At 41.3% G+C, this 19,528-nt stretch overlaps 1 protein-coding gene across 4 annotated transcripts; it reads left to right on the top strand.

Moving 5' to 3' along the window:
* The first annotated feature begins 521 nt into the window (after positions 1-521).
* Positions 522-9,989, top strand: LOC112264321. Of its 4 annotated transcripts, XM_024440844.2 has the most exons (5): positions 630-765; positions 3,455-3,891; positions 6,505-6,692; positions 7,307-7,395; positions 7,737-9,989. In XM_024440844.2, the coding sequence occupies exons 3-5, from the start codon at positions 6,512-6,514 to the stop codon at positions 8,610-8,612; spliced, it is 1,146 nt and encodes a 381-aa protein (XP_024296612.1). In that variant the 5' UTR covers positions 630-765; positions 3,455-3,891; positions 6,505-6,511; the 3' UTR covers positions 8,613-9,989. The 4 variants fall into 4 exon arrangements, with proteins under 4 accessions (XP_024296611.1, XP_024296610.1, XP_024296612.1 ...); XM_024440843.2 differs by lacking the exon at positions 3,455-3,891 and having other exon boundaries at positions 522-765; positions 6,571-6,692; XM_024440842.2 differs by lacking the exon at positions 3,455-3,891 and having other exon boundaries at positions 529-765.
* The last annotated feature ends 9,539 nt before the right edge of the window (positions 9,990-19,528 follow it).

A 19,528-nucleotide genomic window follows, 5' to 3' on the forward strand; every position in this document is an offset into this window, starting at 1 on the left:
AGGAAATCTGCACGGGAGATAGTGTCATGTAATGGGAACAGAAGGGAGGAAGTTATGTTGTGTAGGATGAGATTAGGACATATGGGATTGTAATTCCTCTTCAAATTTGATAGGGAAACATGGTACTGGGATGTGTAATAGCTGCATGGTAGCGGAAACGGTTGAACATGTATTATTTATTATATTGTGAAACGTATTATGTAGAAAGAGAGAGGTTGTTTGACAGGGTCAGAGAGGTTGGACGTAATTGGGAGTGGGTGGTATTTTGGGTGTGGGTGATGGGAGTAGTGAGGTTAGTAGTGAGATTACATTTGATTAGAAATGCAGGGTTAGTTTAGAGAATATAGTGGTATAGATAGGGAGTGACTGGCCTCACACTCCAGTGTAGTAGGTTTCGGTGTAAGCACCTGTCAGTTGGTTGCATTTCGTCAATATAACTTAAAGAAATAGAGGAAGAAGGAGGAGGTATGGTGTCCCTGTGCATTTCGAGAGAATCGAAAGTGAAAGGTTGTCAGCAGCAACGCCATAGACTCTGCCTTGTTCACTCTGAAATTTCCGAGTTGCTAACTGGTTATAGTTATACACGTGCCCGCGTCAACGAATAACAAGTTGGAAATGTACGAGTTTCCTAGTTCCGATTAGTATTTGAACGCGGCATCAGTCTATGCGTGACGCTAACAAGTTTTCACCTTTCTCGAAATGCATAGTACGACCATACTTCAGTGGTGACGACCTTATTTTAAACAAACCGACAACCCGATATAGGTAAGTTTGATTCAAATGACAACTTTTTGAAGGAAAATAAAAACATGTTTGCTGTTAATGCATAATAATTTACATCAAGTATATTTTCAAGTGTTTTCTTAGTGAAAAACGGGAGAGGGGAATTGGGAATCGGATTACAATATTGCCAAATTTAAACAAATCACATTGATTGAGAACGTAGATAACTCACATCCATACACAGTTAATTTAATGCAATAATATTGCGTGCTGTCAATAATAACTTTTCCAGTTACATTCCAGTTCTTCACTTTACATTGCCAAGTACCACAGACTAGTTTGTTTATGGTCTTTCTAGTTGCAATGCGTCGATACTTATTTTTTAAAACATTCTAAAACCCTTACCGTGTACCTAGTGTATGTTTTTGCGTGCCGTGCTTTGTTTGCTGAAATCCATACTTTTTAATAAAACGTTATTCAATCAAATAAAACCACAGCTGTACTACTTTAGGATTTGGTTGGTGGATCGCATCCAACTTTTAGTTGTATACACCGCCACCTACTGTACTGGTGTGTGATGCCATTCACGACCTACCTACGTTACATTTTTGTTATGGTATTACAACATTGGAAACAAGGAAAATTGCCCTGCCAACTAATAGCCCTCACTACAACAACAAAAAACACCACACCTTCCACTATTTAACCCGATCTAATACTACTCCAGACCGATAGTCTGAGAGGACAGACCACTTACCACTCAACACCCAAAGCAGCTGTTCTGCAGTAAATCCTCACAATCCCGAGTACTTCTCAGCTACTGCCTCCACAACTTCTATTTTCTGTCACTTCTGATCCATTTCTGCAGTATAATTGACAACCATGGCTATGAATGCTAAAAAGCCCACCTTACTGAAGCACATACTCTTCCCATCACTCTCTTGGTCTCTGCCTACTCACAGGAATCCTCTCAGGATCCCTCACCCTGTACCCATCTTCCTCTACCACTCAAATCAAATTGTATTGGTCGCATACAGATTTTTAGCAGATGTTATTGCGGGTGTAGCAAAATGCTTGTGTTCTTCGCTCCAACAGTGCAGAAGTCATAAACAGCGCAATGCTTGAAGCACAGCGAAGAGCTGCTGGCAAACGCACGAAAGTGCTGTTTGAATGAATGCTTATGAGCCTGCTGCTGCCTACCACCGCTCAGTCAGACTGCTCTATCAAATATCAAATCATATACTTAATTATAACATAACTCACAGAAATATGAGTCTTAGGTCATTAATATGGTCAAATCCAGAAACGATAATTTCGAAAACAACGTTTATTCTTTCAGTGAAATACGGAACCGTTCCGTATTTTATCTAACGGGTGGCATCCATAAGTCTAAATATTCCTGTTACATTACACAACCTTCAATGTTATGTCATAATTACGTAAAATTCTGGCAAATTAGTTCTCAATGAGCCAGGCGGCCCAAACTGTTGCATATACCCTGACTCTGCGTGCAATGAACGCAAGAGAAGTGACACAATTTCCCTATTTTAATATTGCCTGCTAACTTGAATTTCTTTTAACTAAATATGCAGGTTTAAAAAATATATACTTGTGTATTGATTTTAAGAAAGACATTAATGTTTATGGTTAGGTATATTCATGCAACGATTGTGCTTTTTTCTTAAATACTCTTTTGTTAAATCATCCCCCGTTTGGGTGATAGGGATGAAGTTGGCTGTCTTTGTTAGGAAGAAAGTCTTCACACAGTTCGCAACGAGCCAGGCGGCCCAAACTGCTGCATATACCCTGACTCTGTTGCACAGAACGCAAGAGAAGTGACACAATTTCCCTAGTTACAAGAAATTCATGTTAGCAGGCAATATTAACTAAATATGCCGGTTTAAAAATATATACTTGTGTATTGATTTTAAGAAAGACGTTGATGTTTATGGTTAGGTACACATTGGTGCAACAATAGTGCTTTTTTTGCGAATGCGCTTGTTAAATCACCTGTTTGGCAAAGTAGGCTGTGATTGGATGATAAATTAACAGGCACCGCATCGATTATATGCAACACAGGACAAGCTAGATAAACTAGTAATATCATCAACCATGTGTAGTTAACTAGTGATTATGTTAAGATTGATTGTTTTTATGAGATACGTTTAATGCTAGCTAGCACCTTACCTTGGCTCCTTGCTGCACTCGCATAACAGGTAGTCAGCCTGCCACGCAGTCTCCTCGTGGAGTGCAATGTAATCGGCCATGATCGGTGTCCAAAAATGCCGATTACCGATTGTTATGAAAACTTGAAATTGTCCCTAAATAATCGGCCATTCCGATTAATCGTTCAACCTCTAGTATTGACTAGTGATGGTACGTTTGATGCCGGAGCTCCAAGGCATGTGTCGAGATCGCTAAGCAGTGTACTTCGAAACAGTTGCCGCGTTCACGTGCTAGTCGGAACTAGGATACTTGAAAATATTCGACTTGCTAACTGGTTGAACACGGCACATGTATAACTACAACCAGTGAGAAATGTCAGAGTTTCCTATTTCTGACTAGTGCGTGACTGAGGCATAGTCCAGTGGTCACCAACCAGTCCAACTGGTCTATCTTCAAGGCATTACTTTTTAAAATGGATGTTGCACTGTTGGCAGTAGGTTTTCACTTGATTCAGAAGCTCTGCGCAAAGTGTTCCCATTGTGTACCATTTCATTTGTCTGAAAAGAGGAACATGGCGGACTGGGAGATCTGTGGACTGGGAGATCTGTGGACTGGGAGATCTGTGGACTGGGAGATCTGTGGACTGGGAGATCTGTGGACTGGGAGATCTGTGGACTGGGAGATCTGTGGACTGGGAGATCTGTGGACTGGGAGATCTGTGGACTGGGAGATCTGTGGACTGGGAGATCTGTGGACTGGGAGATCTGTGGACTGGGAGATCTGTGGACTGGGAGATCTGTGGACTGGGAGATCTGTGGACTGGGAGATCTGTGGACTGGGAGATCTGTGGACTGGGAGATCTGTGGACTGGGAGATCTGTGGACTGGGAGATCTGTGGACTGGGAGATCTGTGGCTAAATCAAGTGCGACCTACTGCGCTGACCAATTTGATAGCTCACCTTGCCTACAGCTTCCCCGGCCACAGAAAAGTTTGTAGCCTACGTGAGATTTTCATAACTTTTAAAACCATGACCAGAGAGACACTGTCAAAGAATATAGCAAAGAGCTGCTGTTGATAAGAGTGTGTATGTTTTAATTTGATTTTCACCGCTGTCACTGTTTTTATTCAACATTATTACAAAACATAAAACGTCCTTCTCTCGCGCTGCAGGTGCAATGAATGAGTAGACAAGTGTAACGATAGCCCTTTTTATTATTATTTTAATGTGGAGGAATATATCACTTTCTCTGGTCAACAACATGAATTTATGCATGCATATTGGTTATGCGTTACGACTCGAGATACACCATCAGGTGGAAGACTGTCCCCTCTCTCTGGTCAGTCTCACCAGAGGAAAGGAAGGAGAGAGCAGGGACCATGAGAGATGGACCCTCTGCTGCTCTCTTGCTCCCTCCCTCCACTGAGAATAAGGCCATGTTCAAAACAACTGAACTCTTTACTCTGAAATCTCAGACTTCCCGAATTCAGTGCGTTCAAGACAACTGGGAACTTGGATGACCATCGTTTTGAATGGTCATCCAACTCAGAATTCCATGTCGGAAAGTCGGGCATGTTTCTAGAGCTCTGACTTTCCGACCTGCAGATCACTGACGTCATGATTTGACCTGTTGAGTTGTCTTGAAAGCACCATGACAGTTGCAGGAGGTACCATCAGTCCAGTAAAATAAAAAAGCAAATTATTTAAATTTATGCTCAGCTGTGCCTTGCAAGTGCTACACCAACTGATCTATTTTGTTATCAAAGCTTGAGTTTTAAAATATAATATGGTCTGAGAAGAACAATATTACCAGGCCAGGCACATAGCCAATATGCTGTGATAATGTATTAGGCCTACTGCTCGTCATTCCCACAACAAATGTTTTATTAGGTTAATGTTACATTTTTAAAGTAATGTTTTAAAAAACAATGGGAGTCGTTGTCCACAAAGCGGTGTTGCTCCCGCCTATCCTTTCTTTGGATTGGTGGATACATTTGGAATATTCGATGAGGGTTGTTGACGTCAACCCGAGAGATGCTATGCTACTAGCCTCATGTCATGAATATGCATAGCCATCTCGAGACAACTCCGATATAAAGTGTTTTTTTTTCTCAAAGTTGCCGGGATGCCACGTGTCCTACTTATATCAGTACACTCGTAACAACTTAAGCATTACGAAATGTCTATTCAGTCAAATTTACCTCATGTAGCAAATAAGCCATACATTTTTTAGTTCGACACACTCTCATTGACCTGCATACAAAAGCTCCTTGTTTGGTGGGCAAAACAAGGGGAAAAAACTGGAGGGAGACAGATTTTCCACCAAGTTGGGCCTCCCTCTTCTACTCTGGTAGAAGGCAAAAAGGCTATGCTGCGGACACGCTACGGGGTGTGGGACATCATCTATAATAATATGGCTGCTCTAAATTCTTTTGACCAGCAGGTGCCACTAGTGTACACTGTGTTGATCAAAGCCCCGAGTAAATGAACCTATTTGACACAATTAGCTGAAAAACCTCAATGCTTCAGAATGATTCGTGTCCATCACTAGTTATTGACGCATAGCAACTCAAAGGAGTCAGAGGTTAATAAAATAAATAAAAACTCTAGTCTGCTCTCAACTCCGTGAGAGGCCGGCAGATGGTGATATTGAGTCATTTCATTTTACCGTCCAAATGGAACTTATGCAGCCGGCTATACACTCATATCTAGGGCACTATAACATCCACATTGTGGACAGAATCATATAATCCAGACATTAAAATAGAATTCAACAATATTTAAAAAAAAAAAAATTAACTTTGTAGGAAATCAACAAAAACAAATTGGACTTATTGGAAAATGCATTCATTTGCGAAGTAAGTCACAAGAATGCCCCGGTCTGTGGGTATTTGCACACTTGTCTACACTTTGCATATCCATTAGCGACGATTCTAATGATAACCTTCTGTTAACCTTTCCTATTCTTTCCCAAAAACCTTCTCAAATGAATGTTATTTAAAAAGTAGCCTATGCCTACCTGGCAGAATGATTATTTGCTTCAAACCAGGTGGTCATTTTACGAACTCTGCAACCACATGAGTGCTACAGAAACACTGCTTAGCCAAACAATGGTCTCTTCCTGGTGCACACTTGCACGCCAAAACATTAAAACGTCTTTATTTTCCCCCCCAGACCTCTAAAATGGTCTCCTGATGTGTTTTAAACATTGTTGTGGACTTAGAACATTCAATTCTGAAATGTTTTCTTTTTGAAACCTGAAAATATTCGGGGGAAACGGAAATCTGGAAAGACGAAATGGAATTTGGGGGAAAAACTAAACGGAATCAGGCAAAAAAATGAAACAGATTTTATAGGGCCCTACGTATCCCCTGTGGACCGGGTGGTAAACATTCTCCATTCAGGCTGCAAAGCCATCCATTTCCTCCTTAACTAGTTAATGTCGAGAATGTGGGAAAATATGCATGCTTTCTTTATGAAACACCATTTTTCACCTCCATGCTGGATTAGCTAATGCTAGTCCCAGATGTTGCATATCACATTCAGCCAATAAGACTGCTACAACCTGAGGTGTTGTCAACTGTGGTCATTGCTCACCTCTATGACCTTTCCCCAGTATTGTCATGGAGGGAACACCCGTGGAGGTGCTTGGCGTCCCTGACGATATCCTTGCCTCTGTTAGAAGGGTTGACAAGCTCACAATACACTTCCAACGACCAGGGAACGGGGGAGGAGAGTTAAAGAGAGTACAGTTTCCATCCTACAGCCCAGGACAGGCCTTCGTCATGTTTGAGGATCCAGAAGGTAGGCTTATCGAATGGATGAAACTACAGATATCTATTTTTTTTAGGTACACATAGTCTAATATTAGTTTGTGATAATGTACTATTTGCTACAGAATATATGGATACAGTGGGGCAAAAAAGTATTTAGTCAGCCACCAATTGTGCAAGTTCTCCCACTTAAAAAGATGAGAGAGGCCTGTAATTTTCATCATAGGTACACTTCAACTATGACAGACAAAATGAGAAAACAAATTCCAGAAAATCACATTGTAGGATTTTTAATGAATTTATTTGCAAATTATGGTGGAAAATAAGTATTTGGTCACCTACAAACAAGCAAGATTTATGGCTCTCACAGACCTGTAACTTCTTCTTTAAGAGGCTCCTCTGTCCTCCACTCATTACCTGTATTAATGGCACCTGTTTGAACTTGTTATCAGTATAAAAGACACCTGTCACCTATTTTGTTTGTCATAGTTGAAGTGTACCTATGATGAAAATTACAGGCCTCTCTCATCTTTTTAAGTGGGAGAACTTGCACAATTGGTGGCTGACTAAATACTTTTTTGCCCCACTGTACATTTGTGGTAAAAACCATGTCATTCATCTAACTTCCTCTCCTCTCTGTTGCAGTGGCTGCACGTGTGTTGCAGCGGACCCATGTCTTAGAAGTGGATGGACAACACTTTCCTCTTAAAATCAGGAACGCTGACACGCCTGAGGTAGTAAAAAGACACATCATATTGCAATCCATGTCCTGTAAAAAGTATGGTTACAGTTTCCTTTATTGAACCTTTAATTTACCAGGGAATAAACCATTTTTTCGAGTTGAGCTGGCAAGAGGTCATGACGAAGTAGTCAGCATGTACATAAAATACTTTACATTGAAAACAATTAGTGGTCAACAACATTTTTTTTCTCAATCAGAGCTTTAAACTCAGTAAGCAACACCATCTACCTTCAGTTTTCAAGTCGTTTGCAGGTCATTCCAAGACCAACGAGCGTTGCAGAAGAGTTATATTTTTTCTCTTGTTTTATTTATGTTGTTATGTGTGTGTCGCAGGTGGACGTGCCAGTCAAGGCCGATCTGGAGGTGAGCATGTTCTCCAAGGACAGCGAGGAGGTGCTCCAGCCTGTGAACGAGATTCCCCAGCTACCCATTCAGGGCTCCTTTCAGAAGTTCACTGCAGTGAAGGCCCAACTGCAGCAGGTCTTACCCCAGGACACAAACACCCTGCGCCACAGCAGCCCTTCGCCATCCAGTCTCAATAGCCATGCCTCTGGGGCCATTTCCAAATCCTCAATCCGCTGCAACCCATTTCCCAGCCCGCAAGCAACAGGGTATGTTGGGGACAACTTGACCCATATGAGGAACACATCCCCCAAACCAGTGGAACCCATCTCCCAGACCCCATCTTGCAGTGAGGTCTTCTTCATAACGGACGCAGATGTGCTCCGTTATGCCCAGTGCGTCAGGAAAAAGGACATTGATTCCATTCTTGGAGGCCACGCAACTCAAATGGATGTTAAGCCAGCTGAAGATTCAGACCTCCGCTATGTTTTCCTTGAAGGGAAGAGTCCAGAGCGGGTTATGGAAAAGCTGCAGGTTTTTCTCAACAAGCTTCATTTAAGACTACGAACTCAAGAAATCCCACTATGGACACTCGATAGCGACCGACAGGTTCGAATTCATGAACTGGTTCAGAAGTATAATATAATTTATCCTACTGTCCTCGTCAATCATGTTGGAGATCTCCTCCGCCTTGTAGGACCTTCCAAGGAAAGTTATGAGATGAAGCAGAGGCTCCTGGGAAAACCCATACTGCTACCAGCTGGGCTAACTGGGAGGGTAGTGGACAGCAGTACCCATGGTGCTCCCATCCCATGGGCTCCTGGCCCCGTACCTGACCCCGTGTCTGCTACTGCACCAGATTACTAGTAAATGAACTACATTTTGCAGTAGCTTGGTGATAGTGGAACTAAATTCAAATCTAGATAGTGTTTGCAGTAGTTCATTACTTGTTGTCATGTAGCAGTGTAGCTAACTACTGGAACTACACACTATGTTTTAGCCGTGTAGCCAACTACTGGAACTACACACTATGTTTTAGCCGTGTAGCCAACTACTGGAACTACACACTACATTTTTGGCTAAAATAAGATGAGTGAAGTAGGCCATAATTTCAATTTTTGGGCATCAGACCAACCCGTTTCTCACTTGAAACATCGTTTTTGTGTTTAGGCTAAATTACACATTCTGTTAATATATGACCCTAAAGTGATCTCTTCTTGCAATTTGTAGTCTGACATTTCAGATTTAGCCATGATCTGTTTTCACAAAGTAGTTTGGATGTAGTGAACTACTTTTCAAAATAACTGTAGTTAAGTAAACTATTTTTCTTAACTTCTTCCAGTGTGAGGTAAATGGTAGCTTGCTAAACTGTCTTTTCTGAGTAGCTTTCCCAACACAGAAAAATACCAGGGTGAGCCTGGCTCCCGTTCATCCCAGGCAAATCTATTCTCTGTCCTGGTACCCAAATGGTGGAACAAGCTTCCAGTTCCCCCTAAAATCAGGACACTGCCCATCTTCTGAAAACCCACCTCTTCAGTATCTTTAACTAACACCCTTGTTGACACTGGCACTACCACTACTCTTTTCTTACTAGCTTTGATCAGTTATTGAGGAAAAATGTACTGACTATGACGGTGATATGTGGTTGTCTCACCTAGCTATCTTTAAGATGGATGCACAAACTGTGCAGTGACTCTGGATAAGAGAGTCTGCTGAATGACAAAAATGTAATGTTTAATGAACATGGAAGGGTTGTAACAAGGGGCTACAGTAGGCGCTGTGCCCTCTACACCCAGAAGTCACTCTGATTCCCCAGCTAAAATAAAAGAGCATAGAGTTACACGGGAGGTCTTGAGGCCAGTAAGGGCGGATGATGTGTTGGTGCCCTCTGCTGGAACTCAAATGCCAGTGTTGAAAAATAAGTCATTACTTCCAGAAAGTCCTACTAACACAATAGAATGGAAGAATGTGCTTTCAAGCAAGAAGAAGCCCCTAACAGGTTACTAGTTTAGATAGAGACACCTGTAATGAATGTGGCTTGGTCTGTTTATTTCATAATATGCTGTGGGGTAAAAATGTTCAATTCACATGTATACACATTTGGTTTTGTAAGGTTTTTTCTTGGACAAATTGATTTCTGTATTTTCTAATATTTTCTTTCTCGTGATACGAATCTATTCTAAATGTGGTTTATTTTTGTTTTGAGGGATTGAGGGCAATAAAAATATATTATAATTGTGTAAATTGATCCTTTAACTATATGCTGATGTAAAGGCTGGTAACTATACTCTAGGGGTGGACTTTGTTAATCTACTGTATCTGTTTTGATTATGTGGAGCAATTATTTAGAGATGATCTCATCTTTTTTTGTGTGGAAACTGTTCCTGAAATGTGGTAATTTAAACTCCTCACACACAAGACTAAAATCAACACATCATGCTGTAGTTTGACAATTCCTTTCGACTTGTCATTGTCTCCACGTTTCTCGTCAATCAGTTACTATGGCAGTCTGTTACTGTGGCAGTCTGTTACCATGGCAGTCTGTTACTGTGGCAGTCTGGGTCCATGCGTTTGCTTTAGTATCTGCCTTAGTACTGTGCTTGTTCTTGTCAGACTGATTCTGAGTGTTAACTTCTGGACCTGGAGTTCCGTGAAGGGTGATGGACCCAGAAGCAGATGAGAGAGGGAAGTGCTCACCAGCCTGCCCTCTGCGTCCCTTCCTGAGCAGGAAGTGAGGCGGCCCCACGCAGTCGACATGACACAACACAACGCACGCTGACAGAGAGAGGAAGTGGTGATCAGAGTTGAGCAGGTTAGGAGGGGATGAGTGGTAGTGCAGTCTATTATAAGTACTTTAAACGGCATAGATCATTTTTAGAATGCTCAGTGATTAATCAAGCACTTTTAGAATGCTCAGTGATTAATCAAGCACTTTTAGAATGCTCAGTGATTAATCAAGCACTTTTAGAATGCTCAGTGATAATCAAGCACTTTTAGAATGCTCAGTGATAATCAAGCACTTTTAGAATGCTCAGTGATAATCAAGCACTTTTAGAATGCTCAGTGATAATCAAGCACTTTTAGAATGCTCAGTGATTAATCAAGCACTTTTAGAATGCTCAGTGATTAATCAAGCACTTTTAGAATGCTCAGTGATTAAACAAGCACTTTTAGAATGCTCAGTGATTAATCAATCCTTCCGAGAAGCAAAAACAACACTCCAGTGCACTTCAGGAAGTAAAGGTCACACACAGAACACTAATGTCTCCAGAGAAACCGTTTGATTGACATATTGTTAAATTGGCTTTAGCAGTGTTACTGCATTGTGTTGTTTAATCAATGAGAGCCATGAGGCTTTATGTTAAATGCCCGCACCAGTAGAAATCCACTTTCTCGAGCTGAAAGAGGATGGCCAGACGAGTTTTAGGCAAATTTGTTTTTGCATGGCCCTGTGCCCCAGGTGCGGTTACAGCATTGGGCCAGTCACCGAAAGGTTGCTAGTTTGAATTCCAGAGTCTCTCACAGTTGAAGTGTACCCATTGATAAAAAATGACAGACCTCTACATGCTTTGTAAGTAGGAAAACCTGCAAAATCAGCAGTGTATCAAATACTTGTTCTCCCCACTGTATGTGAAACAGGACAAACATAAGCACCTCCTCTTTGTTTGATTCTTTTCAACCATTCCATTGATCCTAAAGAGAACTCTCCACCCACCAGGGGTACAGGGGCCATGGAAAACCAACTCGCTCAATGCTTCAATAGTTAGGCTATCCATATTACCAGAGCTTAGGTTCTTTATTTTTCTATGGCGGATTCGCGGCTGCAATTTAGATAATGTATTGATATATACAGTTGAAGTCGGAAGTTTACATACACCAAATACATTTAAACTCAATTTTTCACAATTCCTGACATTTAATCCTAGTAAAAATTCCCTGTCTTAGGTCAGTTAGGATCACCACTTTATTTTAAGAATGTGAAATGTGAGAATAATAGTAGAGAGAATTATTTATTTCAGCTTTTATTTCTTTCATCACATTCCCAGTGGGTCAGAAGTTTACATACACTCAATTAGTATTTTGTAGCATGGCCTTTAAATTGTTTAACTTGGCTGAAACGTTTTGGGTATCCTTCCACAAGCTTCCCACAATAGGTTGGGTAAATTTTGGCCCATTCCTTCAAACAGAGCTGTTGTAACTGAGTCTGGTTTGTAGGCCTCCTTGCTCGCACACGCTTTTTCAGTTCTGCCCACAAATTGTCTATAGGGTTGAGGTCAGGGCTTTGTGATGGCCACTCCAGTACCTTGACTTTGTTGTCCTTAAGCCATTTTGTCACAAATTTGGAAGAATACTTGGGGTCATTGTCTATTTGGAAGACCCATTTGCGACCAAGCTTTAACTTCCTGACTGATGTCTTGAGAAGTTGCTTCAATATATCCACATAATTTTAATTCCTCATGATGCCATCTATTTTGTGAAGTGCACCAGACCCTCCTGCAGCAAAGCAACCCCACAACATGAAGCTGCCACCCCCGTGCTTCACAGTTGGGATGGTGTTCTTCGGCTTACAAGCCTCCCCCGTTTTCTCCAAACTTAACAATGGTCATCATGGCCAAACAGTTCTATTTTTGTTTCATCAGACCAGAGGACATTTCTCCAAAAAGTATGATCTTTGTCCCGATGTGCAGTTGCAAACCGTAGTCTTGCTTTTTTATGACAGTTTAGGAGCAGTGGCTTCTTCCTTGCTGAGCGGCCTTGCAGGTTATGTCGATATTGGACACGTTTCACTGTGGCTATAGATACTTTTGTACCTGTTTCCTCCAGCAACTTCACAAGGTCCTTTGCTGTTGTTCTGGGATTGAGTTGCACTTTTCGAACTAAAGTACGTTCATCTCTAGCAGACAGAACGGGTCTCCTTCCTGAGCGGTATGATGGCTGTGTGGTCCCATGGGGTTTATACTTGCGTACTATTGTTTGTACAGATGAACGTGGTACCTTCAGGCATTTGTAAATTGCTCCCAAGGATGAACCAGACTTGTGGAGGTCTACAATTTGTTTTTCTGAGGTCTTGGCTGATTTCTTTTGATTTTCCCATGATGTCAAGCAAAGAGGCACTGAATTTGAAGGTAGGCCTTGAAATATATCCACAGGTACACCTCCAATTGACTCAAATGATGTCAATTAGCCTATCAGAAGTTTCTAAAGCCATGACATCATTTTCTGGAATTTTCCAAGCTGTTTAAAGGCACAGTCAACTTAGTGTATGTAAACTTCTGACCCACTGGAATACAGTGAATTATAAGTGAAATAATCTGTAAACAATTGTTGGAAAAATTCTTTGTTCCAAGCACACCCTAACCCTACATTATATCACCACCCTACATTATATCACCACCCTTACACTACATTATATCACCACCCTATTTCTACATTATATCACCACCCTAACCCTACGTGATATATCACCACCCTAACCCTACATTATTTCACCACCCTTACCCAACATTATATCACCACCCTACATTATATCACCAACCTAACCCTACATGATATCACCACCCTAACTCTACATTATATCACCACCCTAACTCTACATGATATCACCACCCTAACTCTATATTATATCACCACCCTAACTCTACATTATATCACCACCCTACATTATATCACCACCCTAACCTTACATTATATCACCACCCTAACCTTACATTATATCACCACCCTAACCCTACATGATATCACCACCCTAACTCTATATTATATCACCACCCTAACCCTACATTATATATCACCACCCTACATTATATCACCACCCCAACCTTACATTATATCACCACCCTAACCCTACATGATATCACCACCCTAACTCTACATGATATCACCACCCTAACTCTATATTATATCACCACCCTAACCCTACATTATATATCACCACCCTAAATTATATCACCACCCTAACCCTACATTATATCACCACCCTAACTCTATATTATATCACCACCCTAACCCTACATTATATATTTCACCACCCTACATTATATCACCACCCTAACTCTACATTATATCACCACCCTAACTCTACATTATATCACCACCCTAACCCTACATTATATATCACCACCCTACATTATATCACCACCCTAACTCTACATGATATCACCACCCTAACCCTACATTATACATCACCACCCTACCCTATATTATATCACCATACCTAACATCCTACTATGTTATTCATTATATCACCACCCTACATTATATCACCACCCCAACCCTATATTATATCACCACCCTACATTATATCACCACCCTAACTCTATATTATATCACCACCCTAACCCTACATTATATCACCACCCTAACCCTACATTATATCACCACCCTAACCCTACATTATATCACCACCCTAACCCTACATTATATCACCACCCTAACTCTATATTATATCACCATCCTACATTATACCACCACCCAAACTCTACATTATACCACCACCCTAACCCTACATTATATATCACCACCCTAACTCTATATTATATCACCACCCTACATTATATCACCACCCTAACCCTACATTATATCACCACCCTAACTCTATATTATAACACCACCCTACATTATATCACCAACCTAACCCTACATGATATCACCACCCTAACTCTACATGATATCACCACCCTAACTCTACATGGTATCACCACCCTTACCCTACATGATATCACCACCCTAACTCTATATTATATCACCACCCTACATTATATCACCACCCTAATCCTATATTATATCACCACCCTACATTATATCACCACCCTAACCCTACATTATATCACCACCCTAACTCTACATGATATCACCACCCTAACCCTACATGATATCACCACCCTAACTCTATATTATATCAATACCCTACATTATATCACCACCCTAATCCTATATTATATCACCACCCTACATTATATCACCACCCTAACTCTATATTATATCACCATCCTACATTATACCACCACCGAAACTCTACATTATATCACCACCCTAACCCTACATTATATCACCACCCTATATTATATCACCACCCTACATTATATCACCACCCTAACTCTATATTATATCACCACCCTACATTATATCACCACCCTAACCCTACATTATATCACCACCCAAACTCTATATTATATCACCACCCTACATTATATCACCAACCTAACCCTACATGATATCACCACCCTAACCCTACATGATTTCACCACCCTAACTCTATATTATATCACCACCCTACATTATATCACCACCCTAACTCTATATTATATCACCACCCTAACTCTATATTATATCACCACCCTAACCCTACATTAAAGCACCACCCTAACCCTACATTATATCACCACCCTACATTATATCACCACCCTAACCCTATATTATATCACCACCCTAACCCTATATTATATCACCACCCTAACCCTACATGATATCACCACCCTAACTCTATATTATATCACCACCCTAACTCTATATTATATCACCACCCTAACCCTACATTAAAGCACCACCCTAACCCTACATTATATCACCACCCTACATTATATCACCACCCTAACCCTATATTATATCACCACCCTATCCCTACATGATATCACCACCCTAACCCTACATGATATCACCACCCTAACTCTATATTATATCACCACCCTACATTATATCACCACCCTAACTCTATATTATATCACCACCTTACATTATATCACCACCCTAACTCTATATTATATCACCACCCTGACCCTACATTATATATCACCACCCTACATTATATCACCACCCTAACCCTACATTATATCACCAACCTAACTCTACATTATATCACCACCCTAACCCTACATTATATCACCACCCTAACTCTACATTATATCACCACCCTAACTCTACATTATATCACCACCCTAACCCTACATTATTTCACCACCCTAACTCTATATTATATATCACCACCCTAACTATATTATATCACCACCCTACTTTATTTCACCACCCTAACTCTACATTATATCACCACCCTACATTATATCACCACCCTAACCCTATATTATATCACCACCCTACATTATATCACCACCCTAACCCTACATTATATCACCACCCTAACCCTATATTATATCACCACCCTAACCCTACATGATATCACCACCCTAACTCTATATTACATCACCACCCTAACTCTACATTATATCACCACCCTAACTCTACATTATATCATCACCCTAACTCTATATTATATCACCACCCTAACTCTATATTATATCACCACCCTAACTCTACATTATATCACCACCCTAACCCTACATTATATCACCACCCTAACCCTATATTATATCACCACCCTAACCCTACATTATATCACCACCCTAACCCTACATTATATCACCACCCTAACTCTATATTATATCACCACCCTACATTATATCACCACCCTAACCCTACATTATATTACCACCCTATATTATATCACCACCCTAACTCTACATTATATCACCACCCTAACACTACATTATATCACCACCCTAACACTACATTATATCACCACCCTAACCCTACATTATATCACCACCCTAACCCTACATTATATGACCACCCTAACTCTATATTATATATCACCACCCTACATTATATCACCACCCTGACCCTACATTATATATCACCACCCTACATTATAACACCACCCTAACCCTATATTATATCACCACCCTACATTATATCACCACCCTAACCCTACATTATATATCACCACCCTACATTATATCACCACCCTAACTCTACATTATATCACCACCCTAACCCTACATTATATCACCACCCTAACCCTACATTATATCACCACACTAAACCTACATTATATCACCACCCTAACTCTATATTATATATCACCACCCTACATTATATCACCACCCTGACCCTACATTATATATCACCACCCTACATTATATCACCACCCTAACCCTATATTATATCACCACCCTACATTATATCACCACCCTAACCCTACATTATATATCACCACCCTACATTATATCACCACCCTAACTCTACATTATATCACCACCCTAACCCTACATTATATCACCACCCTAACCCTACATTATATCACCACACTAAACCTACATTATATCACCACCCTAACCCTATATTACATCACCACCCTATCTCTACATGATATATCACCACTAACTACTTTTGGCCAGAGCCCTATGGGTCCTCATCAAAGCTAGTGCACTACATAGGGAATAGGGTGTCATTAACTAGTTCACTACATAGGGAATAGGGTGCCATTAACTAGTGCACTACATAGGGAATACAGTGTCATTAACTAGTGCACTACATAGGGGATAGGGTGTCATTAACTAGTGCACTACATAGGGAATAGGGTGCCATTAACTAGTGCACTACATAGGGAATAGGGTGTCATTAACTAGTGCACTACATAGGGAATAGGGTGTCATTAACTAGTGCACTACATAGGGAATAGGGTGCCATTAACTAGTGCACTACATAGGGAATAGGGTGTCATTAACTAGTGCACTACATATGGAATAGGGTGTCATTAACTAGTGCACTACATAGGGAATAGGGTGCCATTAACTAGTGCACTACATAGGGAATAGGGTGCCATTAACTAGTGCACTACATAGGGAATACAGTGTCATTAACTAGTGCACTACATAGGGAATAGGGTGCCATTAACTAGTGCACTACATAGGGAATAGGGTGCCATTAACTAGTGCACTACATAGGGAATAGGGTGCCATTAACTAGTGCACTACATACGGAATAGGGTGCCATTAACTAGTGCACTACATAGGGAATACAGTGTCATTAACTAGTGCACTACATAGGGAATAGGGTGTCATTAACTAGTGCACTACATAGGGAATAGGGTGCCATTAACTAGTGCACTACGTAGGGAATAGGGTGTCATTAACTAGTGCACTACATAGGGAATAGGGTGCCATTAACTAGTGCACTACATAGGGAATAGGGTGCCATTAACTAGTGCACTACATAGGGAATAGGGTGCCATTTGGGATGTAGCCAAGGAGAGATGATGTATGCTTCTGTGGAGTCAGAAGCAGCAAATACCCTGATCCTTTCCAGGAGATACAAAATGAAATAAAATACAATTGTATTGGTCACATACACATGGTTAGCAGATGTTATTGTGTCGTGTTATAGTGTAGTGAAATGCTTATGCTTCTAGATCTGACAGTGCAGCAGTATCTAACAGGTAATATCTAACAATTCCACAACAAAACGTAATATCTAACAAATTCCACAACAAAACCTAATACACACAATCTAGTAAAGGAATGGGATGAGAATATATAAATATAAAATATATGGATGAGCAGTGACAGAGCGGCTGAGATGCAATAGATAATATAGAATAGATAGTGTAGTATACAGTACATATGAGATAAGTATTGCGAGATATGTAAATATTCTTAAAGTGGCATTATTAAAGTGACTAGTGTTCTGTTTATGCTAATTACATTAGCCTACATTAGCTCAACCGTCCTGTGGGAGGTAGCCTAGTGGTTAGAGCGTTGGACTAGTAACCAAAAGGTTGCAAGGTTGAATCCAAGAACTGCCTGTCACGCCTTGGTCTTAGTATTTTGTGTTTTCTTTAATTATTTGTTCAGGCCAGGGTGTGACATTGGTTTATTGTGTTGTCCTATTGGGGTTTTTGTAGGCATTGGGATTGTGGCTGATTAGGGGTGTGTCTAGCATAGGCTTGGCTGCCTGAGGCGGTTCTCAATCAGAGTCAGGTGATTCTCGTTGTCTCTGATTGGGAACCATATTTAGGTAGCCTGGGTTTCACTGTGTATTTTGTGGGCGATTGTTCCTGTCTCTGTGTAGTGTTCACCAGATAGGCTGTAATTAGGTTTTCACGTTTCGTTTGTTGTTTTTTGTATTTATTTAGTTATTTCATGTATCGCTATTTTTTCATTAAAGAACATGAGTAACCACCACGCTGCATTTCGTTCCGACTCTCCTTCAACAGACGAACGCCGTTACAGAATCACCCACCACACCCGGACCGAGCGGCGTGGTAACAGGCAGCGACAGCAGGAGCAGCGAAAGGAGGAATGGACATGGGAGGACGTTATGGACAGCAGGAGTATGGAGTATACGACTTGGGAGGAAATAGACAGGTGGGCGGTCGACCCAGAGAGAGTGCCGGAGCCCGCCTGGGATTCGCTGGAGCAGTGTGAAGAGGGCTATAGGAGAATGGAGTCGAAGAGAAAGACACGGCGGCGCAGAAAGAAACCCGAAAAGCAGGGGGGTCTCAGGGAGAGAGTGGCAGAGTCAGGAGTCAGACCTGAGCCAACTCTCCCTGTTAATCGTGAGGAGCAGCGATCAAAGGACTTCTGGACTTGGGAAGAGATATTGGACGGAAAAGGACCATGGGCACAGCCTGGTGAATATCGACGCCCCAAAGAAGAACTGGAGGCGGCGAGAGCGGAGAGGCGCTGGTATGAAGAGGCAGCACGGCGACGCGGATGGAAGCCTGAGAGTCACCTCCAAAAATTTATTGGGGGGGAGGCTCACAGGGAGTATGGCGATGCCAGGTAGGAGACCTGCGCAAACTCCCTGTGCTTACCGGGGGGCTAGAGAGACCGGGCAGGCACCGTGTTATGCTATGGAGCGACCCGCATAGCCCGGTGCGGTACATACCAGCTCTTCGTATTGGCCGGGCTAGAGTGGGCATCGAGCCAGGTAAAGTTGGGCAGGCTTGG

This window comes from Oncorhynchus tshawytscha, linkage group LG13 (assembly GCF_018296145.1).
Source record: "Oncorhynchus tshawytscha isolate Ot180627B linkage group LG13, Otsh_v2.0, whole genome shotgun sequence".
Taxonomy (NCBI): Eukaryota; Metazoa; Chordata; class Actinopteri; order Salmoniformes; family Salmonidae; genus Oncorhynchus; species Oncorhynchus tshawytscha.

Excerpts from the sequence above, each read along its gene's own strand:
- LOC112264321 (XM_024440842.2), top strand. The coding sequence starts at position 665 with ATGCGTGACGCTAACAAGTTTTCACCTTTCTCGAAATGCATAGTACGA. Across the intron at positions 6,693-7,306 it reads CATGTTTGAGGATCCAGAAG|TGGCTGCACGTGTGTTGCAG; the intron begins GTAGGCTTATCG and ends TCTCTGTTGCAG. Across the intron at positions 7,396-7,736 it reads GGAACGCTGACACGCCTGAG|GTGGACGTGCCAGTCAAGGC; the intron begins GTAGTAAAAAGA and ends TGTGTGTCGCAG.